Raw genomic sequence first — 25,494 nt, 5'->3', positions numbered from 1 at the left:
GGAGTTTCATACACTCTTGTCACGGAATAATTATCAATCCTTCGTAGATTAGAGGTAAGAATTCGACACTGCGACACAGACCTTGCAGACGATTAGAGTTCAAAACCCACATGTGGTTTTCTTTATTTTTTTTTTGATAATTTGAAATTATGCAGAGATCGTTTTGCTTTGAATCACTAAACATTTATGTCAGTCGTTACTAGTATTAGAAGTGTTTAAAGTTAAACATAAATATCTTATTGAAAAAACAGTATCGTCCACTTTCGAAAATAAAGTAAAAATTCTTCAAAATTAAAAGAACGTTTAAAGAATGTTTAAATAAGTAGAAATTCTACAAAAATAAAAAAAATATTGTAAATAAATGTATTTACAATATGTTCAAATAAGCCTTTATTAGCAACAGAACAATAACTCAATCTATTATAAAAGTTTCGTGTAACATTAGTTAATGTTTCTGGACTAATACCTCTCATTGAATCAGAGATCTTTTCTCTTAATTCTTGGAGAGAATTAGGCTTATCGTCTTCAATTCCATATAGTTTGGATTTGATATAACCCCACATAAAAAAATCACAAGGTGCAAGATCAGGTGATCTTGCAGGCCAAAAAATATCTCCCTGGCCACTAATCAATCGATTAGAAAAAGTCGCACAGACATATTCATTGACGATGCGAGAATTATGTGCAGGACAACCATCGTGTTGAAACCATATGGAATCGAAAGTTATTGGTAAATTACGAAGGCTGGGACAATTTGATTTTGCAGAAGTTCCAGTCAACATACCGTCTATAAAAAATGGACCAATGACATGATTCCCTATTATGCCTCCACAAACATTTACTTTTCGAGGACGCGGGGTACGAGCGACATAAATCTGACGAGGATTTCCTCGAGACCAATACCGAGCATTCATTGAATTGTGACGGCCATGCAATGAAAACGTACCTTCATCGGTGAACAAAACGTTCTCTAAAAAATGTTCATCTTCATGTGGCATTTCCATTGCAGTTTGACAAAATTCTAAACGTCTATATTGATCCCCAGGGAATTGTTCGTTGGATTTATGAAGTTTATGGGGACGATATCCATGTCTTTTCAAAATTTTACCTACTCTAAATCTTGAAATTCCATATTGTTCTCCGAGACGAGATGTTGATTGGGTAGGGTTTTGCTCAATACTTGCACAAACCAAAGTGTCCCTTAGTTCCAAATCTGGATTTACCTCCCTTCGTCTACGAACTCTTCTTGGAGCGAACACGGATCCATATATAAAAAGAAATACGTATAATAGACCGAATTGTTGATAGTGCTGGAGCCGGCCTATTTGGAAACATATTTATAAATTGTTGTCTAATCATGTCTGATACTCCATTCCAATGTTGTCAATTGTTTTGAAAATCATTACCTATATAGAGGAATTGATATTAACACTGAGAATTTAGTGATGGATTTGACATTAAACAGTCTTCACCGGATTATTTTGCTTTCACAACTGAAGACTGTAAAACTGGAATTGAATTTGAATTATTTTGTATTTCTATTTTATAACATTGGAATAAGAATAAATTGTAAATAATAAGTTTTTCGAAAACTTGTTACCTAATATGTATCATATTTTCTATTATTTTTTCATTGAGTAAAACAAAAATTTTATCCTTGGTGTGAATTGAACCCCAATCATCTTGACAATAGATCATGTCTCTAACTATTACACCAATTCCACATACAATAATTGTTTTCGGACAGAACATACCTACCTTTAGTTAACTCAAATATTTCAGTTGAGTTATTTTTATTATTAAATAAACTTAAAGATTTATAATTTAAAATCGCTACTAATTAATGTTTTTTACTATAATATATCTTAATTTATTCAATTATTTATTCTAACATCAGAAATTATTAAAATAAAGTATTTTCGAGGTCATCCGTATAATTATGACCGAAGTCAAATAGCCACGTCAAGAACTAGCTTTATCTCGTACTATCTCACAACTTAATCTGTCTTCTATCCTTTCCGCTATTTTGCCGGGTGGTAAGACACTCCCCACTGTATATGCTTCATGCTTGGTCAAATGACCCCATGAAAATGTCCCATGGCCTTGTAGTCTATAACTATATTTTACTGTATATTTTTATTATGTACAAATTTGACCCATTGCCTCTTATTTCTAGGCAGCGTCCTTGCATCTGTCCATGTTGTTTCCCTTTTTTCGATAATATTTTCTTGGGTTCTATTTTATGTTTGTCGTGGTCTACCTTTCTTCCTTCCTCTTTGTGTTTTTGTCTGCCAAATTTCTTTCACCGGTTTTGTATTCTCCATTCTCTGAAGATGATCCCACCAACTGAGTTGCCTTCTTTTTATATATTCTTGTAATTTAAGACCTATTTATGAATTTATTTCTCATGTCATAGTATAGGTTCATCGTTTTCTAAATTCTATTATTAATATCTGTTTCCTGTTTTCCATTGTCTTTTAATTCTACTCCTTAGTATTAAAAGTTTCGTGCTTGTTCTCTATTTACTTCTTCTATTTTGATATTTATCCTTTCTTCTTCTTCATTTTCTCCTCTCAATATAACTCTTGTTTTATTTTTATTAATTGGCATTCTATATTTTTTTAGTACTTCATTCCATATTTCTATATTTCTTTGTAGTTGTTTATCATTTTCGGCTAATATGACAACTTCGTCAGCGAATGCTCCTTTTGGTATATTCTACTCTTCTTAAATTTTTATAACTCACTTGAATTTTTTTCACTTTTACGTTACATGCCATAATTATCTCATCAATGTATATTATAAACAGCGTTGGACTTCATCCTTGTTCTTGTGTCAGACTCTGGTTTGTAGTAAATGGTTTTGATGTTCTGTTTTGACTTATGAGATAGTTGATATTGCTATCGTAGTTATTCTTAATTACCCTTATCATTTTGTTATTAATACCTCTCTCTTCTAATATGTCCCATAATTGTTGTCTTGGTAGCATGTCAAAAGCCTTTTTAAGGTCTATATACGATACATTCATCTTTTTTATGTTGCTGATATTTTTATAATATTTGCTTGATGGTAAATATATGATCATGGGTGCTTCTGCCTTTTCTGACTCCGCTTTGTGATTCATCAAGTGTGCTGTCAAGTTTTTCGGTTATTCTTGTGTTAAATATTTTTTCCTATATTTTTATTGGCAGTACTTAAGAGTTTTTTTTCTCTGTAATGTTACAATACGTTCTATCCCCTTTTTTAATAAATCGGTAATCTCTGAACCTTCTGCCAGTTAATTTGTATCTGTTCTTCTCTCCATTATGGTATTAAATATCTTTTGGATTCATCTTTAGTGTCTTAAGTGTCTTTAGTATCTTCAGTATCTTTAGTAACTCATCAAAATCATTTCACTAGTTAGTCTATGATACCCCGGTGCCTTCTCATTTTTCATTTCTGAGATAGCGTTTCGCAGCTCCTTTATGGTTATTGGATCTACAGTATTATCTGCTATTCTTTGATTCAACAGAATATTTAATTTTTGATAGAAGTGTGTTTGTAGCATCTATTAGGAATACTCTCTATATCTGTTTATTATTATATTTTGGTTTGTGAGAAGTTCGCCAGTTTTGTACTTTATTTTTTTATGTCTTGAATGTGTCCTTTTCTCATTGATTTAAATACTCTATAGAACAATTTCTGTTTATTTTTACTGTTTATTTCCATCTTTTGTCCAAATATGTCCACTTGTGGTTTCTTGCTTTTGTAACAAATTCGTATACTAATCTATATTTTTTTAATAGCTTTCTCTACCAATTCGTCCGAGAGTTGACCCCTAAAAATAATAGGAACAAGCTGAATATTGCACAGAATATTAAATTTGGGACCCCAAAGAATATGCAAAAACGTTTACCACTTTGACCTCCGGGCTTCCCCCTAAAACTCCCTTCGCAGGGGGGTAAAAACAAAAAAAAAAGAATCGATTTACCAAGAATCTGTACACCGTAGAAAAAAATGTTTCGAATAAAATATGTAGCTGGGATAATTTTAAACAAAAATATTGATAAGCATTTTTTGTAGAATGAACCGTTCTCTAAGAAACAACACTTGAAGCGACCGTCGATTTTGCATGTCAGTTACGCGCCAGAAATCAATGTTCAATAAAATTTGTATCAGCTCAACGGTAAACATTCGATATCTTTTGTTCCAAATGTCCTATCAACAAAACTCAAGACGCATTTTAAAGACTAGGATTTTTGGCATTTTTTACGATTCTCGTACGATCAATAAAATTGATCACTTTCATTGACCAGTTGTAGTAAAATTTCCATTTTTAGAGATCAATCTTTAGAACTTATGACATAAAATTTCAATTTTGAGTTGTGGTAATTGAAATGAAATATGAATAAAAACCGCAGAATTTAATGTTTTACATTACAAACAATCATACGTCACGAGAAATGCAATTAAGAAGACGGTTTTGGGTGTAGTTGATTACAGAAGTTTTGTTCTTTTGAAAAACGTACTATAATTATAGTACGTATTATAGTGTAATTTGAAAAAAAAAAGTTTTAAATGTTTTAGATCGCTTGTTGTGTGAAAGTTCCAGCGTTTTTTAAGCTTATTTCGAATGCTTCACATTTGTTGCCTAAACTTAAAACTAAAATTTCATGCTATAGGTTTTAAAGGCTGTAGTAATCGAAAATTTATAGTGACCAGTCAATAAAAGGAATCGATTGTATTGATCTCGTGAGAATCAGAAAAAATGGAAAAATCGCGCCACGTTTATTTATTTAACACCTGTATAAAATCGAGTTTATTTGCGTCAAACTACAAAAACTTCAAACACAAGCTGAACTCTTTACCTTTAAAGTAATATAGGTCGCTTGAATCAAAATATATCGAATTTTTACCGTCGAGCTGATATAAATTTTAATGAACATTGATTAATCAAGTAATCGAGCGCGTAACTGACATGCAAAATCGATGGTCGTTTCAAGCATTGTTTCTAAAAGAACGGTTCATTCTACACAAAAAATGCTTATAAAAATTTTTATTGGAAATTATCTCAGCTACCCTTTTTATTTGAAACATATTTTTCTACAGTGTACAGATTCTTGATAAATTGATTTTTTTGCGTTTTTACTCCCCTGCGAGGGCGGTTTTAGGGGAAGTTTGAGCGTGAAAGTGGTAACTGTTTTTGCATCTTTTTTAATGTCCCAAAATTAATATACTCGGCAAAATTTGGCTTGTCAGTATGATTTTTAGAGGTTCAGTGGCATTTTGTCTTTGACGACTGGAGTAATCTGAGCATGTTTCATTTTGTAAATTTATTTCCAAGCATTTTTCTTTCTTTCAATTTGTTGTTTCACGTCTTCATTCCACTACGCAGCTTGCTTTCTTTTATTGCTCTTCTTACTTGTTGCACGTACTTATGTCGCTGTATTTATTAAAACCTCTTTGAAGTAGTTCCATAGTTGTTCTAAGTTTCGACACTTTTCTTTATTAAGTACTCCTAGCTTTTGATTTATGGCCATCTGGTACTTCTCAGTATTTTTTTTATTTCTGAATTTATATAACTTAATAGTTTCATATTCTTGTTTCTTTTCTTGCACTGTATTATTGTTATTATTATCTGACTCATTTTGTTTTATTTTCAATAACACTAAATACAATAGTGGTGACTTTCTATTTCTAGACCCCTTCTAACTTTTGTGTCTATTACTTTTCTTATGTTATTTTTTTTTACTAGCATGTATTCCATTTTTAATTTCTCTTATCTACGTTTAACTTCTCTTGTGTACTTGTGGATATTTTTGTCTTCAAAAAATATATTAGTTATTACTAAATTGTGAATCATACAGAAGTTTAGCATTATTATGCCACTATCATTTCGTGCTGTTTCTTCATATTTTCCTAATGCCTCTTTATATTCCTGGTTATTTACGTCTATTTTGCTATTAAAGTCGCCTACTAAATATATATATTCTCTTTTTCTTGTTATGTTACCAACGCTAATTCTTCCCTGAATTTATCCTTATTATAACTTGAGTCGTCATCGTTTGGGCTAAATACATTTATTATCGTTTTTAAATTTTGGCTTTTTTCTTTCATCTCAACTAATAGTGTTCTTTATGATCAGGTTTCCCTGGTCTAGGTGTGCACTATTCATCCCACCCCTGCCGCTGCTCTCTTGTTTTTTTTATTTCACTATATATAAATACATGATCATTTTCATGTGTCACCACTATCTGATACATCTTATGATACAGATCAACTATCTCGAATCTAAGTTGCCAGAGAAGTGACAATTAAGTAAGATAGTATCACTCAGTGGATGTTAATATATTTAACTAGTAACAAAATTATTAAAGCACCCTTTTAATTCAACGAAATCCTTAAATCTCATTTTAGGCGAGACTGATTTCTTTATTATTGAAATATATATCGCCATTATTTAATAGTCTAATTGCATTGTTTAAATAGAACTAGTTAGACAATCCTTATGGAACAAACGCTTGACTTTTAGTCTGCCGTTATGTGGCGGCCTCTAGTCATAAATTTAAAAAACTATTAACAGAAACTTAATTCTTTGCAGGATTCTATTCGAGTATATTTTTACCTGTCTCATAATTAATGCAAACCTGTACACGGATGCCAGATTCTGAAGAAAATATAAGACATTAATAAAATGCTTATTGTTACTATCGTTGTATGCGTCTAGTGAAAGATAACTTGACTATTTCGAGCAAATATTTCAAATTGTTTTTATACTTTGAGACTTGCTAAATCTAAATCGGTTAGTAATCTATTTAAATGAAGGAGGTAAATGCTGCCTTTTTTTAAATTTTTATTAGTTTACCAGATATTTAATTTGGTTATATGATTTGCTAGAAAAGGATAAAATATTTAATTGAAATAGACTCGATTGCTATCGTCTTAGAACACTAATGCGGAGATTTATTTTTTAGTAAAAAAAGTAGTTAAAAAAAAGTTAGTAAAAAAAAATCTTTTTAAACAATGGTTTTATGTATGTCGTGAGAAAATTAAATTTTCAATCTTTTAATCTTTAAAATGACGTTTGAAAATATAGTAAATTTATGGGTATGGTTTTTTGATAATGCTTTTGAAACAAATAAACACATCGATATGCCACAACAAGAGGCAACACACATTTAGGGAAAAATTAATCTATGTGTTGGAATGAAAGGAATAATAATTAACAACACTTTAATAAATAGTATCCTTTATTTTATTTATTTATGTATTTTATAATATAAACACCATTTTTGTATTTCTGTTTACATAAATGAGAATGTTTTTTTCAATCATCTCGCTCGATTTGAGCTGTTTATTAATGAAACAATTTTAAATGACAAAGTGATAGATATTGCAAAAATTAAATTCGCATTATTTTAATAGTTATATACCACTTATCAAAATTCTAATATCTACACATAGACAATATTAACGAAATAATAATTCAAGGTAAAAAAACAAAACAAAATTGTTTACATTACATACAGGACACATAGCCAGAATGACAGATGGGCGATGGACAAAGAGGTTATTGGAATGGAGGCCAAGGGAAGACAAGAGAAGCGTCGGTCGACCACCTACAAGATGGACTGACGATTTAAGAAGACTCAATAAAAACTGGATGAGAGCGGCGCAAGATAGACGGGGTTGGAAACATGAGGAAGAGGCCTATGTTCAGCAGTGGACTCTTGAGGCTGGATGATGATGATTTCTTTATAAGAAGGTTAGAAGATTCAAGTTTGTTAAAAATAGTGAGTCAGGTATATATTGAAGGGAGATCTTTAGCCCAGAGGGGAAGTAAAGGTAGAGGAAATGAACTCGTCAGAAAAAGGTCAATATTTTTAAGTAGTGGACAAATTAATTGAGGTAGAGGTTTAATGATAAGGTGTTGGTTATTGTTAGTGGAAGAAGACGGCATTGTGGCAATTAGGGAATGAACGGGATTAAATGGATTTGCGGATGTTGATTAGATTCACGGTATACACTCTCAATAGGACTAAAGCGAAAAGCGCTCAGACCTAGAAGTAGTTTTATTGGCACCCCATTGAAGATGACTGAGGGTTTTAAAAATGTTCAACCTTTTAAAACAATTGATTTTAAGTTCAGTGATTTGATTTTTTCAATTTAATCTGGAGTCAAACATAAAACCGAGAATTTTACAATAATTAACAACAGAAAGTAGAGAGTTGTTAAATAAAATTTGGGGTAAGGGAGTGGAAATCCCTATGGAAAATTTTATTAACTTGGCTTTGTATAAGTTTATATGAGGTTGGGACAGATTTAACATGGCAGTAAATGATTAGGTCATCAGCGTATTGAACATATTTGATGGGAGGCAAATTTCGTTGATGGCAAGAATGAATAAAGTTAAACTTAATGCAGATTCTAAAGAGACACCTTAATTTTGAGGAAGAGATTAAAAAGTTTACCCTTGGCAAGGACTTTAAAGATTCTTTCAATTTTTTTACAAATGAGAAAATATTACCATTTAAATTATAGTGGGAGATTTTGTCAATGATTGCTTTTCTGGAGATTGAATAAAATGCCCCTTCAACGTTAAGTACAGTTGCTACGACAACTTGTTAATAATTATAGATTGCTTAAGAAATGTGTGTTTGAAAAATAAAAAAGTTATCAATAGTAGACCGATTACGTCGGAAGCCGGATTGAGCGTCGGGAATAATATTATACTGTTTAACGAACCAAGTGAGTATTTTATTGATCATTGTTTTAAGAAGTTTGCAGGTAATACAAGTAAGAGAAATCAGACGAAAGATATTGGAGTTATAGATGGTTGGTCAGGTTTTTTAATTGGAATGATTATAGAATTGCGCCAAACATCTGGGAATTTTTGTGTGTTCTAGATAAGGTTATAAAAATTTCGAGAAGTTTGGAGAGAGATGTATTAGAGAGATTTTTTAAAAATAAATAAAAGAAATCATCGGGATCATCAGCAGATTTTGTACATGAAAACAAGGTAAATTTTAGTTTATTTACGGTAAACAAGGCGTTCATAAACGTGACATCGTGTGGAGTTGACGAGATGGTGGAGAAAGATTGAGCGCGTAAAGAACTGGGAGTAAAAGCCATTATTACTTTTATTGAATCTGTCTTCAACCCCATTAGCGAGTGTGTCGGAAATGAATTGACTGTCAGAGATAACTGTGTTGTTGAAGATGATAGAAGAAATAGTTAGGATATAGGAATGAAGGATGACTAAATTCATAGGATGAAGGTTAGTTTTATTGCCTTGGATTTGTGAAACAGTTTTTTTTATAAATGAGAGTGGAGTTATCATATCCACAGGTAACTTTAACATCCTAATATATAAGACTAAATAATGTAAACTAAATTGTAACATATAACTTTTAACGGGTTTTTACCCAGATATTTAGTGGCTCAAATAATGTACACCTGATGATGGAATATGGATTCCGAAAACGATTTGTCTTCATGACATAACCCGTTTGTGTTCGTTTGTTTTTTTTAATGATCTTTCTTTTATCTTAGTCTAGATTAGGGAAAGATCTTTCATTAACGATTGTCAGCGGTATGTCAGTGGTAAATTTACTGGCTTCATTTAGAGGGTCGTTGGTGCCTAAAGAATTTTCGATAAATTTTTCAAGATCATTTTAGAAAACCCTAATTTTTTTGTTTTTATAGGATTTGAGTGCAGCTTTTAGTTCGAAATAGTTTATACGAGAGTTCGGATAATTGGTATCTTGTGAAACTGAGGATGAATAATGAAAGGGCGAAGGAAGAAAAGAGTATATATGGTTAGGTCCAGATTTGTTGCAAAACTTTTATTTTAAATTTTCTGCCAGAATCTTGGCTGTCTCTTAATTGGTAAGGATAACCTTTCGATTAAAATAGAGATTGGATATTTTAAGGTTATTTTTTATTAACAATTTTTTTTCCACACTAGACTTGGGCTAGTATTTGAAGTACATAAAGTTTTCTTACTTAATTAAATATCGTGTCCAAATTTGGCAAAAGATGAAGTAAAAATATACAAAGAGCAGAAAAAATGAATAAATACGAGAGAAAGAGAGAAATTCTATTTATCATGTATGCTGTGATTAGATTTGACATCAGAAGATTTATCAGAGGATGCACTTATATATACTCTTGTAAGTCGGAGGTAGGCTGTTCTTTTAACTTTTTTAAGATTCTAATGATACGATTTTTTAGTGATCTTTTCCTTGTACCTATGTAGAGCTGCAATAAGTCCTTTTGAATACCATCTATATTGGAGGATTTTTAAGCTTCTTGTAGTGGGGTGATACATACAAAAGAGATCTCAAGAAGTGTAATAAGTTGCGTGGAATTGAGTGTAAAATTAGTCGGATTATCTTTGTAAATCATTTCTATAGCGGAAATATAACAAGGTTTCATCGAGTAATCCAATCAAAGATTAGATTTGGACATTTTTTGGCTGGTTTGGGTGGCATCGAAAATGCCGAAGGAGGAAAATAACTTAATAGAGCAAGAATACCGAATGAAGATAGAATGGTAGGAGTATCAGGAGGACTGTCATTGAAGTGTCCCCTTTTTTGTCCTACTGCCAACATGGGCATTAAATTAGTACGACGAGGGATGGATAAATCCATAATGGCAGCCAGGATGGGTATATAGTTAACGGAGATGGACTCAATTTCCGAAGATAGAAATTCTTTTGATGAAGTTAAGGATTTAGGATTAAGGACTCCTTAGAGTCAGCTAAAATTGAAGAAGAGGGAGGAGCATTAGCTGCAATGAGTGTGTGATCTGGTCAACTGGAGACTTTGTAATCAGACCCCACGGTACGACCCGTAAGCTTACAAAGAAAACACTATAGTCTTTCAGAGAATAAAAATATTTTAAAGGATGTATTTTCATGGTTAATTAACAGAGAAGATTGCACTTCGAAGTTCACCTTGTCAGGAATTACAAATGTTACCCTAGAAAAACTCCTGATATATGCCTATTGATCATCTGATATTCCGTATTTTTTAGGGACAGCTCGATTAGTGAATGAGGCATGGAAGGAGATACATTTGAAATAAGGATTCTTTTGGTCGCAGAAAGAAGCCTGCAGATAAAAATGACGGTGGAATTAATTATGACGTTCGGTGTATTAGTTGATCAAAGATGTCGGTAGAAGTGAGGAAAACGCAGATTCGATTATTCAAAATGCGAGATGTAAAAGTAATATTTTTTGGATAAACTATTTCACCAATTTCTTTAATATATTTAAATAAAACAGTATTCAAAATGGAGTGCATGACAATAACTTGTTCCCTTTTAGAAAACGAACGGGGAAGGTCTAGAGACTGCGGCAACGACATATGATTTTGGGTTGGAATTGAAGTTGTTTTGTGTAAATGTAAATATTTAATTGCTGTTCATGATATGTAGTCCTGGTTACCCAGACCGTAACACAATACCTAAATGTGAGTACCTAATAGACCCTCTCCCAAACTGGAAAGAAAGAAAAACGGATCTCACCTGGGCTATGTTGCATTGACAAAACGTTTTCGGAATAAATATTTCATCATCAGTGTCAAGTTAATACATGGATGTAGCCACTAAATATGTGGGTAAAAACCCTTTAAAAATTATTAAATAAGATTTGATTTACATTATGTCTAATTTACAGTTAAGATGTTAAAGTTACCGTTGGATTGGTAACATGGTGACATATGACTCTACATTAGTTGCGAGTCCTGAGACGGTATGTCTACGAGGACTTTGTCAAAGCAACTCAGTTGCTTTATTTACTATTATTTATATTACAGTTGCTTTATTTATATTACAGTTTACTATTTAAGAGGCTGTGGCGCCATTAAGTCGGCTATTCCGAGCAAACTAGATATTAGTGAATATTTTACTTATTCTACACTAAGAAAAGTGTAAAGAACTATATTTTTATTTTATATTTTAAAATTATATGTTCATTTCTGGAACATAGACTGCCCGCGTTGAAGTATTTACTTCAAAACGAAAGAAAGAGTGATTTGAGAAAGTAAGCAAACTTAACTTAAATGTAATTTAAGAAATAACTATTCCTAAACTAGAGTAATACATATAAATGTGACAAAATTTAAAATTTTAATTTTCTACTTTGTCCACAGGAAGAGGACAGAGTTTTGTAATGGGTCTGTTAAAATATCTATCTCTAGTCTTTATTTTAACACTACGGACCTTATCGTCCTTACCAGTAAACAATTCAACAATTCTTGCCAATGGCCAGTGTAGGGGTGGAACTTTATCTTCCTTATTTTCAAGACAAGAAAATTTTCGAAAAAAGTGTGCCTTTTGCAAAAGTTTTATTATTAAATATTCAGCATTTTTTAATTCTGAAACAGAGAAGGGTTCAACATATTTTTCATTTGGAAACTTGAAATTGTGAATGTACCTGAGAATAAGTGTGATGCTGCGTTGTAGTTTTGAGAAGTTTGAAAATTTGAGAGATAAATTTTCAATGAAACTTATTGGACTTTCTTGTGCTAGATGAACTATTTTCTTTTCCTCGGGTATTTTACTTACATTTGGTTTTGAATCATAAGAAGTTAAATCTAAGTCATAATTAAGTAGAAATGAGAGACCTTGAAACCAAAATTTTGAGTTTAGAAGTTCAGGAGCAGACATGCCTCTTGACGCAATATCTGCGGGGTTTTGTTTTGACTTTATATATCGCCACTTAAATTGTGGGTTTCCTTGTATTTCAGAAACTCTATTTGCAACAAACTGTGACCATCTCGAGCTATGTGAGCCTAACCAAGCAAGTACGATTTCTGAGTACGTCCAGCAGTTTATTGAGTCTATTTGTGTTAATTTATTATCTAGAATTTCAACTATTCTTTTAGTAAGTTTGCTGCATAAAACAGCACCCATAAGTTCTAACTTAGGTAAAGTTAATGTTTTTATTGGAGCTACCCTACTTTTAGAGGTGATGAGTGTGGAAGAGACATTTCTTGAGCTATAAGTCACCCTAATATATATGCAGCTGGCGTATGCCTTTTCACTAGCGTCGGAAAATGCGTGTATTTGTATACTACATATATAATTTTCAATAAAAAAAGGTCTGTGAATTTTTAAATGTTTTAGTGCTGATATATGTTTGAGAAAATTCAACCATTCATTTAAGAGTGTAGAGTCTAAACTTTCATTCCACTGAATTTTTGAAAGCCAAATTTTTTGCATTATTATTTTTGCAGTTACTATTACTGGATTAATTAATCCCTTGGGGTCGAAAAAACTTGCGATTATCGAGAGCACTTGTCTCTTAGTGTAGGAATCTTTTATTTCGATTTCTGGTACTGAAATAGAGAAACTATCTAATTTAGAGTCCCAACAAAGACATAATATTTTATTAGAATGATTTTCTGGAGATATGACATACGTGGAGTCAGTTGAAAATTGTGAAATATTTTCTAAAAATTGTGGTGAATTTGAACACCATTTGTGAAGAGATATGCCTGCCTTTTGTAGCAGTGCAGTGATTTGCTCATGCGCAAGTGTGAGTGTTTCAATACTATTTGTACCATATAATATGTCATCAATATAGCAAAAATTAATGAGCATATCATGAGTGAGAGGATATTCTTCCTTATGCATGTTTGCGAGTTCAATTAAACATCGTGTGCTAAGGAAGGTAGCTGGTTTCGTTCCATAGGTAACCGTTTGCAATTGTATACATTTTAACGGCTCAAAGGGAGAGTTGCGCCACAAAATATTTAATAAGAAAGTTTGGTTGGGGTTTATTCTGATTTGTCTAAACATCTTTTTTATATCAGATGTGAATACATACTTGAAGAGTCTAAAGTTGACTAAAGTGTCAAATAGTTCTGGTTGTGTGGTATAACCCTTTAACATAATATCATTAAGGCTAAAACTAGAAGTGGTTTTCATAGATGCGTCAAAAACTACGCGCAAACGAGTTGTGAGAGAAGTGTCTTTTTCTACACTGTGGTGAGGCAAGAAATATTTGTTTTCTGAGTGTACATTCTGCAGAGACAACGGAACATATTTTGCTTGTCCTAATTCAACATACTCATCTATAAAAGATTTATATTGTTTGTAAAGAGAATCATTTTTTGAGAATTTGTTTTCCAAATTTAGAAATCGCCTTCGCGCCATTTGGAAAGAGTCGCCCAATTTATTATTTTCATTAGGCGTGCATAGGGGTAAATCTACTTGGAACTGTCCATTCGGTAGGATTTGTGTTGTGGCTTTAAATATTTTCTCAGCCTTTTCATCATCAGGACTTAAACGCTTTATTTCGGGAACTTCTTCAATGTCCCAAAACCTTTGGAGAAGATTATTTATATTTTCTTCTTCAGTGTGAGATTGAACAAATAAAGAAATATGATTCGAGTGTGAATAGTTACAGTTTGAGTGAGAGTGCATCTTTTTCTTAGATGAAACTTGTGGAGATAAGTTACCGAACATTACATATCCTAAATGAGTGTTTTGAAGCACTGGAAGACCTGCTCCAATATGAATTAAACCATCCTTTAATAGATCACAGTAAATTTCTGCACCTAATAAGAGATCTATTCTCCCTGGGAAGGAGTAAGAGGGATCACTGAGCTTTATGCCAGCTGGTATTTTTATTTTGCTACGATCTAGAGGTACCTGAGGTATTTTACACGTAATATTATCCAAAACTGCACATGATACTTCAAATTTCATATCATTGTTTTTATATGAGAAAAATTCAATGTTTACCATTTCATTTGAGATGGAACAATTTTGAGAGATTGTGGAAATTTGTAATCTTTTATTAGTGGTAGAGTAATTTAGTTTATTTACTAAATCTTTTGTTGTAAAGCTCGATTGAGATCCATTATCGAGAAGACATCTTGCGTGTACAGGTTGTCCACTTTTAGAGTAAATTGTTACCAGCGCTGTGGCTAGCAAAACTTCGTTTTTTGGATTGAAAGTGGAGAGAGAAGAGATGCAAGATGAATTTTGACTTTGTGTGTCTGAGAGTAGACAATATTCATTTGTCTGAGTGCTTAAGTGAGTAGAAGTGTTTGGTGATTCATTATATGAATGTGGAGAATTAATTCTTTGAGTAACTTGGGCATTATTACTCCTTTGAGGAGCATGAAAATGACTTTGAGAGATATGTGGTGCACTATGGCGAGTTTGTGATTCACCCTGTATACTTGCGGACGATTGAGAGGTTTGTGGTGCATTAAAGCGTGATTGTTGTCTATTGGCGTGACTTTGATTACCATCATGTGAATTTGAAGCACTTTGATTGCTTCGAGTGGGAGAGAATACATTATTTTCATGAGTGTGAGAAAAATTATTTTCTTCATGCAGAAGTGTATTGTGCTTTTTATTGCAAATTTTACATGTGTATTTAGAGATACATTTATCAGTAAAATGCTTAGTGCCAAAACAGTTTCTGCAAAGCTGTGCTTGCTTTACAAAATTAAACCTTTCTCGAGAATTTGTGTCTTTAAATAAGTTACACTGATATATTTTATGACCAGTTTGTTTACAAAATATGCAATTTTCATAGCTAGATTTATTATTATTTATAATGGAAATATGAGCAGTTTTTTGAGTGACTTTATTATTAAACTTTGACTGAGTTTCAGTGTAATTAAGTTTCTCTAAAACGTCACATCTTTTTTCTAGAAATTCAAAAAATTGATTGAGTGTTGGAACATTCTTATACGCAGAGGATACAGAAAACGATATTATCATATCGTTTTCGTTCACTGCCGCCAAAGCAGGTGGCGCCTTTGTAGCTAACTACTGTTGTAGTGAAGTTTTGGGAGACATTCGTTGGACGAATGATGGACTGATGAGGCTGGGCTAGGCCGAAATGATCATAACACTTTATTGATACCGATTCGAGCACGGGAAGTTTAACGAATTTGTCCTCCTAGGCCATATATTTGGCCATTTAATTTAATAAAGCGATAGCGGCTTTCGCTAAAAGATTATATCTTTTACACATTTCGCATAGCGCAGAGGATACAGAAAACGATATTATCATATCGTTTTCGTTCACGGCCGCCAAAGCAGGTGGCGCCTTTGTAGCTAACTACTGTTGTAGTGAAGTTTTGGGAGACATTCGTTGGACTTTCCGAGTTTGAATTTGTATCAGCCCAAAGTGTCTGATGAGGCTGGGCTAGGCCGAAATGATCATAACACTTTATTGATACCGATTCGAGCACGGGAAGTTTAACGAATTTGTCCTCCTAGGCCATATATTTGGCCATTTAATTTAATAAAGCGATAGCGGCTTTCGCTAAAAGATTATATCTTTTACATTTATAATAACGTTGATATCGTTTATGCCACAAACTTATTTAGAGGCTTATGAAAAACTGGTGAAAAACATACTTTCTAAAAAAAAACAGAATCTTCTATGACCCTTACTAGGCAAGAGAGCATTTTATATTTAAAACCAAAACATTTTATTCCTAAAATCATACTTCCATTGTCTATCAACAGTAAGAGCTGAAAATTGAAGGGACACTAAATAAAGATCTGAATTGTGCGTTCCAACTTACATATGGCATATGCGGTAAAGAAGTAAAAATTTATAACCCGTTAAAATGATGGTATTTGTAAAATACCGCTTCGGAAAACTAGAATGGAGAACCATTTGAGCTCGTTTTTTTTTAGATTTGAACTTTTTCACAATGAAGCGCGGTTGCAAAATTGGCAATATCTTGGCTTCTGTGGCACGTAAAACATAATTTTTTTTTAAACTGGGATAGCTCAACAAAAAGTTGTTTACATAATCGCTTTCTACGATAAACAAATCGTCACTATTTTTATTGGTTACATTACATACCATTATGAAAAAACAAAGTTATTAAAATTTATAAATTTCTGCAAAATCAAGGGTTTTTTGCAACTATTTTCGTGAATTCTTTATATATTTTAATTGAGAAACTCACAAATGGAAGAAATTTTTGAATCTACAATTTTTATTTTAACTATTTTTCTCTAAACTGGATAAAAAACGTTTATAGCCAAAATCACCTGTATATCTTCACAGATTTATTATTAACTAACCCTCATATATCTTTTAGAACCTTCAAATATCTGTATAAAATTTTTACGTGAAACCAATAATTTTTTCCCAGATGGACCTTTGTATAATTAGTTCTCCGATAAAGATGAACTTTTCTACTTTTCAATACAATAAATAAAAATAGCTAAAGAAATACATATTTAAATATCTAATACTTTGTTTATGTTTATTAACTTGATATTTATTCACTAATTTGTTTTTCCGAAGTTTATTATATCATAATTATAATACCAACGAAAACGTAAAATTCAAATTAATGCATCTCGAATATGACGCGTGCACCCTGGCGATAATAAAAAATGATGAATGAATAAAAAAATAAACATTTTTTCAAATTAATTGCGTAACGGAAACGGTGTAAAATAAAATATAAAAAAAGTTTGTATTTACTTACCAGAGTGTAATATCCATCTTTGGCAAGCCGAAGGATTTTTGTCGGAAATCTGAACATTCTTAATCCATGAATTTTGTATGGTGATAAACCACATTTGTAATAACAACAAATATTTCCGGCCATCTGTAAAAACCATTTATTTATTATGGAAGTAACATTATTTTAGTTTAAAATTACTTTTTTCAAATATTATCGAATGTATGTATTATCCGGTAAAATTTATTTCTGAATAACTAATTTGTTCATTTCTCATACAATGTTTTTTTATGTTTTAAACACATATAATTAAAATTTTTTACTTACCTCGGACCAAATTTTTGTAATACACTTCCAAATAAAATAAAATATTTAAATTCTTTAAACTTATTTAGATATAGGAAGATTTAGAAGCCACAGTACGTTTATGTACAATTTTAGTTGACACGATATTTACTAGTTGATAGTAATAACTCTATTTTAAACGAATACGTTGTGATTCATGGTCTGTTTTTTGTAACATTTTTATTTGTAAGTAAACATGTTGCTACTATGTCAGTGAAATATTGCAACGCTGGTGAATTTAATTCAGTGGATCAAAAATGGACGTTTAGTTAAGTCCTTAACTTTTTCACATAGCACCATCTAGTATAATGTATATCAAACAAACAATGGTATATTAAAATCTATTGAGACAGAAAGAGTGGTGACATCTAGTGACTGTCTCAATTAGAATCAAACAAATTTATACCTTGCGTTGGCTAACTATTCCTATTTAAACAATGCTTATTGTAAGTACGATACTTTTGTAAGTATATAAAAGTTACCAGTTTTTTTTAGTTATAAAGGAAGAAGCAGAAAAAATAAGGAAAGATCTAATTCTCACGAAAAGAGAGAAATCAAAAAAGACTAGGTATGTTGTTTTTTGAAATTTATTATAAATATATCCATAGATAAAACTATTTTTTTATTTTTTGTAAATTATTGAAAATAATTTTCTCACTTTTAATTTGTAGTCAAATCATGACATGTAAACATCTGATATGTATTTTCCTGTACGATACCCAAAGAGAGCAAAAACTGAATTTTGTAGTCTCTAACTCATAAAAATAGGAATAGGAATGAAAATCGGTTTTCCCAGTTTCTTGTCTGTGGGCTACTATGTGCATAATGTGCAATGATATAACGAATGTAAAAGTTTATTCCAATATCATTTACATATTTTCGTCAATGATTTCAAAAAGTGGGAGTTTTCTGACTTAATATTTGATGCGATCTTTTTTACTTGTATTTATAGTTTTACAGTAAATATGCGTAATTATCATTGAGAATGTGCAGAGCACATGCTAAGTATAGGTTTTATTAAAGTACTTAAACTTTCTATTTATATACTAATAAGGTACTACCTCACATCTTTTTAGTAGTTGGACTCTGGACTCAAGACACTCTCCCAAAGAAAAATCTAAAGGCTTACTCAAGAAAATTTCGAGTAAGCAACGAGTTTCATCATCATTTGTAGATAAATCTGAGGTTAAAGCATCACAGAAATACCCAAATGACAGTTCTACAACAGCAATGATAAAAAAGGACTCAGAGAGTAGCAGCAGTGACAGGAAAGACAGCACTGACAGAAAAGAGAGTAAAACCAAGAAATGTTATTCCACCAAAAGTCCAATTAAGAAATCATTCGCACCCGATATGGCAGAAGAAAAGGTTAGAAACAATTAAGTTATTTATTATTTAAATTAAATTGCTTTAACACTAGAAGGGCCGGCGCTTGACGCATACCTAGAAGTGCTGCAGCCATCATTTTGACGTAGGACTTAAAAAGCACTTGTTCCTTACTTTAATTCAAGTTAACTGCAAATTATAAAAGAAAACTATATTTACTTAAAGTATAACAATAATAATACCTATAATTAAATATCTAAATTAAACAATAGTACATTTGCCACATAAGTATTTTCTACAAGTATTACATGATTAACATGTTCGATCTTTTTTGCAATTAATGTTTATTTGACACTGCTTCCTCTTTATTTACTTTTTTACTTTAGTTTTTCTCTATTTACAGCACTTTCATCTACTGTCTAATGTTTAGGTGCTTAAGAAATTTAAATACTACTGGAGTCCGCTTTCCGTTTCACATATTTTGCTCGAAGCTCGCCAATCGTTTGTAGAATAAAATCGGGGAGCTATTTGTTTTTTTTTGTTATTTCTTTAAATGTAATCCACGAATTCTTCTTCTTCTTCTTGTGCGTCTCCTATCGGAGATTGCATATCATCAAGGCTATCCTGACCTTGTTTACAGCTGACCTAAAGAGTTCATTATTGGAACAGCCAAACCACTCTCTCAAATTACGCAACCATGACATTCTTCTACGGCCTGGGTTCCGTTTTCCTTCTATTTTTCCTTGCATTATATTTTGAAGTAATGCATATTTAGTTCTCTCATCAGGTGACCCAAATATTTGAGTTTTCTTCGTTTTATCGTTGACAAAATTTCTGGGTCTTTTCCTATCCTTCGCATATCCTATCCAGGAATTAATTGCTGCCAAATCTAACACGTTATAGAACACATGCACAGGTCACCTTCGGCTACCAGCTCTCATTGTATATTTGGGTGCTATTTGATCGACTATAATAACACCAAATTTTGTTGCGTTATAATATATAATATATAAGCAATCGTTTCAGGGAGCTTTTAGCATCTTTGTCAATTTCAACTTGTGGATGCATTGTACTAAAGATTAGTATATTTTTTTTTTCGGTTTTTCTTAGTAGACAGTAAGGTTTGTGTGGTTCCTCGACTTTAAAATAAATGGCTCATAAAGATGAGTTCGACTCGTTTTGTATAAATAAGGTCTATGTTTTCTTGAACGACGTATCGTACCGACGATACTAGTATTTTGGCCCTTTACCTTTTTTGCCAATGACAAAGATGTAAAAAAGTTGTCGGTAGTTATATTTCTCCCTTTTTTATAAAAATGGCCGAAGCAGTTTTAGAACCAGAACGTGTTCTGGTATTGACTGAGTTTTGCGTTCGTAATCTTTTCCCAAATACGGAAATCTATTACAAAGGTATTTGCTGTCAACGTCCACTAAGAGCCAAAATTTATGAGGTTTATTTGCAATGTATTGAAAAAATGGACAGTGAGTTATAGAAAGAAATAGCTTCTCGTTACCGGTCAAGTTTGCATTTGGAATATAGCAAGCACATTTAGCAATTTTCAAAAAATTCGTTTCAAACTTCTGATGCCATGACGCAAACTTATCTGTGGTAATTATCAAGGATCAAGTGTTTTTCAAGTCAAATCGTAGGTACTTCATTATGTCCTAGAGCCTATTCTTGCTCATAAATTGTTTGAAAATTGGTGGTCCCCAAACATTGAACCACAAGAGATCAATATCCAAGTTAGAGGCAACACGAGCATAATGCAAAGCAATAAAAGCTTCTAGTTCTGGAAGAAAAATGCTCCATGTTTCATTAGACGATTGTTGGTGAGTTTCAGTCTCTGTGTGGATCTTTATGTGAAGTAGCATTCAATCTTTGATAAATAATCGCCAAGATGTTAGCACATTATTCTCTTGAACATATCGTTTAACAAAAGCTGTTGAACCCGAAGATTCTCTTAAAAGACTTTGTTGATTGCGACGTCTTAGTCCATTGGAATCAATAAAGTCCACTCTGTTCCTTCACTAGAAATAAGGAGATCACCGAAAGCAGGAACTAAATTGTATGGAGTAAATCGTTGTCCGCTACGTGTAGATCGGCCAACTCGTCTAGACATTCTACCACGTTTGTCAGAACCTCGCATAATAACTTGTTGATTCAGATTATGTTCAGTGGATGAGGCAGTGGATGTGCTTGAGACGGGTAATTCAAGCAAAGATTTATCTGACTCTGATTCACTCAACGAAGAGCGCAACTTCTCCGATACAAAATCAATATCTCGTCATCATGGGACAAGGGAGTCATCATGGAAAACCGTGTTATTTTTATTATCACTCTCGTCACCTGATATATTTTTAAAAAAATTTACGCGAACTCGTATTAAAATAGAAAATAAATTCAAACAAAACAAAACTATTTAAGTCCGAATTTGGAATGAAACAAATGTGCAAAATAAAGCTACTTTACTGTAATGATAAACAACTATTCGAGTTACCAGGAATTTATTTGAGTAATGCCGTCAAAATGACGCTGCCGCTTATTCTAGGTATAAGTTATTATATCCTAAAATGTAAAAGTAAAATTGGCATAATTTTTTAGTGGTGTAAAAAAATAAAAATTAATTTAAGAGTTAATAACTATCAAGATCTTTATCATCATTGAAAAAAATATAATATTAATTGATGTTATTATTAATAAATAACGAAAGTAAAAATCCAAAGATTTCTATTGACGAAAATAAAATTTAGATTTTTGCTTTAATCTGTGCCTTCTATTACAAGCCAAAACAGACGTTGCTAAAGATGTAAAGAGAGAAATGGAAATCTAAAATTGCATTCCACAGCATATCTCGTCATATTCAGAGCTTCGGTAAATAGGCGCTCTGATGACTCCATTTAGGATAAAATACGTATAAGCGAATATACATAGGCACTATACCAAAATCAAATTCAATTAAAATTGAAATCAAATCTTAACTGTATTTCTTTGATTATTAATATTTTGTGCAAACAATTAAGATTAATGCTTTTATTTAAATTGTTAATGCAGTTTCATAAAAAATGAAATGCTAAGACATTTTGATAACTTTTTTGTTTATCGCCCAAGTTTGTTTAGTAAATATTTTTTTGCTATTTTGCATAGTGGGATATAATCCTATATAATCCTGAAAAAGGGGCAGAAAATCCCAGAAAATAAAGTTAATTTTGTTTATATTTCTAAAATTATATACTAATGTAGGGTTTTTGGAGTTTCAGATTCCAAATTTGATACTAAAATATACACATCCAAAATGGAGGATCCAATAGGTATGGAACATAAAATAATAATTATTATAACTGAATAAACTCTACGAAATTATTGAAAATAGTTTTTTTTTTCATTAGAAAAAATCGCATGCACCAAAAGGTTATTAGCGACGAAACAAAATATAAATGACAAAATAGAAGAACTACAAATCATGGAAAACGTTTATAGATATTAGATATTTAATTATATTATCATGGGAATACTCTTGACCTAGAGCTTCTGCTAGAGAGTTCGAGATATTGTAAGGATGTCTTTCTTTATTATATTTCAACAATTTATTAAAAAGTGTTCAAATGTTAATCGAACGTAACACTGATGACATATGGGTGGATTATTCTTTGTGAAAAGGTAAGAGTGTGTTAACTTGGTACCTATATCCTAGACGTAGACGCGCAAGCACAATTTGTTCACGCCTGTTTAGCGATGATGGAATCCATTGAGAAACATTATTTTTGATCTTATACAGCTTAGAATTAGTTAGTAAAAACGCAACGGAGACAATTTTGGACAAATTCAAAGTATTTAAATTTTTTTGGTTTTAGCCCTATTTTGATGATTTTTTTAGCATACTGTATATAAATTTATAAATTTTAATTTGGTATAGTTGGTGTCGGGATTCTGTGCTCAAACGTTGTTGTGATAACATCTATTGCAGAAAAACTCAAGGTATTTATAGATAATAAGGCTATTACTAATAATCCTTTGTTTGTAACCCGATCCCATCGCATACATACCTAATAGTAACAAGTAATAAAGTACACGACACAGTTTCTCCAACCAAAAATGGAAACCATTAACCTTGATCCTGATAAACCTCCTGACCCCTGCCAGATTTAAGTGGGAAAAAATTAATAACCAAAATAATATATATGATTCCGGTCCGTTCGAAGTATATGTACAGGGAAAAGACAAAAATATAGGAAATTTTCTCATATTAAGTATTGCTAAAACAATTTTTAATCTAAACCTACAGCAAATTATTAAATTTAACCGTAAAGGGAAAAACCGGTTAGGTGTTGTTTTTAAAGATTTTAAATCAGCAAATCTATTTGTGAATGATAAGAGATGGGAAAGTTTACAATATGGTGTATTTATCCCAAATCACAATGTCACATGTAAGGGTATAATAAGGAATTTATGTAAAGAAATATCTGAAGTGCAAATTAAAAATGCAATTGAAACAAAATTGGTCTCCTGTAAAGTAATTGACATAAATAGACTAAATAGAAATATTTTTGAAGGGGGAAAATAACAAAACTATGTACCAACAACCACCAAATGCGTAACATTTACAGAAAAAGCACTGCCCAGGTAGCTGCTTGTGTATGGATTGCCCATGGGGGTTATTCTATAATGTCAGCCCAGTCCTAATGTGTGGAAACTGCCTGTTATATGGTCACAGCAATAATCAATGCAGAGGGAACCCAAAGTGCCAGAACTGTGGGAAAAACCAACACAGAGAGGCCTTGAATTGTAAAACATACTGCATACACTGCAAAAATCATAATAATATCTCTAAAGATAAAAAATGTAAAGAACTCCAACGACAAAAAGAAATAAAAGCTCTAATGTCTTTCTCTAATATCTCATATTACGAAGCAAACATGCAAATACCAAAAAATGAAAACAGGGAATACTCTTTGAATGAAGAGAATTTTCCTGTCTTGCATACAGAATCCAAGCCTAATAATATGATAGATATTAGATATCAGAGAAAGAAGAATAGAAGCCATAAAGAATGACACAAATATACTAAAATATAACCAAATCGTCAAATCTCAACCCACCAAAAGAAGGAAACCAAACATGACAGCATATGACAAAAAACAATGCCACTACTACTATTACACCACAACATAAAGAGATGGTACTATCTTTTGTAAACAACTTGCTAAGAAACTTATCCCCTAACTCATCTAATGTATCACAATATAAAACAATTGAAAGCAGCTCAACAAATAACATAACCTATGATTTAATGGAAGATGGGACAGTATCTGATGCTTCAGAATATTAAGCCCAAACTAAAAAAAAAAAACAAAAATAAAGCTTTCACTCCTTTGATGATAATACAATGGAATATGAAATCATTTAATGCTAACGTGGATAACTTAAAAATAATGATCAAAGAATACAATCCTGACATATTATTGCTAAATGAAACATGGTTAAATAATAACCATATAATCAGATGCTAGGACTATCAAGTAATTAGAAATGATAGAGATGATTCGTATAGTGGTATAGCCATCCTTATTAGGAATGAAATAGAATTTTATGAAATATGTTATACAAATTGTTTCAATCTTCCTACCTAAATTCCAAATTAATCTACTTAATGCATATGTCCCTAATGCAAATACCATATCTAAACAAAAATGGATAGAACTGATCCAGGAAATCAACAAACCAGTAATAATAATGGAAGACCTGAACGCCAATCATGAGGCTTGGGGTAGCTCCTGTAATAATTTCAATGGGAGAAACATCTCCCCAACATTAGATGAGCTGGAACTAGTTTTTTTAAATGATGGTTCATATACCAGAATAGAACCACCACCAAAATGATCATCAGTGGTGGATCTAACAATAACATCTAAGGATATTGCTACCAGATCATCATGGCAAATAATTCCTGACTTAGGATTTAGTGATCATCTACCCACAATGTGCAAAATTGGTGTCCAAAAGATTACCATCCACATGCCACCAAGGAATAACAGAAACTTCAAAAAAGCTAATTAAGACCAATAGACCTCAGTATTAGAGTCATCATTTACATCATTTCCAGGTGAGAACTACTGATCATTTGCAGATTTATTAAATAAAGCTGCACATTTGTCCATCCCATTGTACAAATCAAATGTTAATAAACAGTATCATATCCCATGGTGGGATATGATAAGTAATTCCAATCAACACCCAACTTACAAAATTATTTAATAGTAAAAAACAAATGTGATATAGCTAGAAGATTCCTTAAAGATAAAAGAAGGGCATCCTTCCTGATCCTAATATGGCACAAGAGATACTGAATTCGTTGGCTCCTCCCAGTATACATTTTCATCAACA

General features: G+C 31.9%; 1 protein-coding gene across 1 annotated transcript in view; it reads left to right on the top strand.

Moving 5' to 3' along the window:
- Positions 1–19,169, top strand: part of LOC140452813 (uncharacterized) — a 93,406-nt gene extending 74,237 nt beyond the window's left edge. Inside the window, exons 3-4 of the mRNA XM_072547145.1 lie at positions 18,282–18,354; positions 18,863–19,169. Coding sequence (XP_072403246.1) covers positions 18,282–18,354; positions 18,863–19,169 — 380 coding nt within the window. The remainder of the gene's footprint in view (positions 1–18,281; positions 18,355–18,862) is intronic.
- Positions 19,170–25,494: the final 6,325 nt, after the last annotated feature.

Source organism: Diabrotica undecimpunctata, chromosome 11 (assembly GCF_040954645.1).
Source record: "Diabrotica undecimpunctata isolate CICGRU chromosome 11, icDiaUnde3, whole genome shotgun sequence".
NCBI classification, from domain to species: Eukaryota; Metazoa; Arthropoda; class Insecta; order Coleoptera; family Chrysomelidae; genus Diabrotica; species Diabrotica undecimpunctata.
This window is presented reverse-complemented; position numbering and strand designations above follow the sequence as displayed.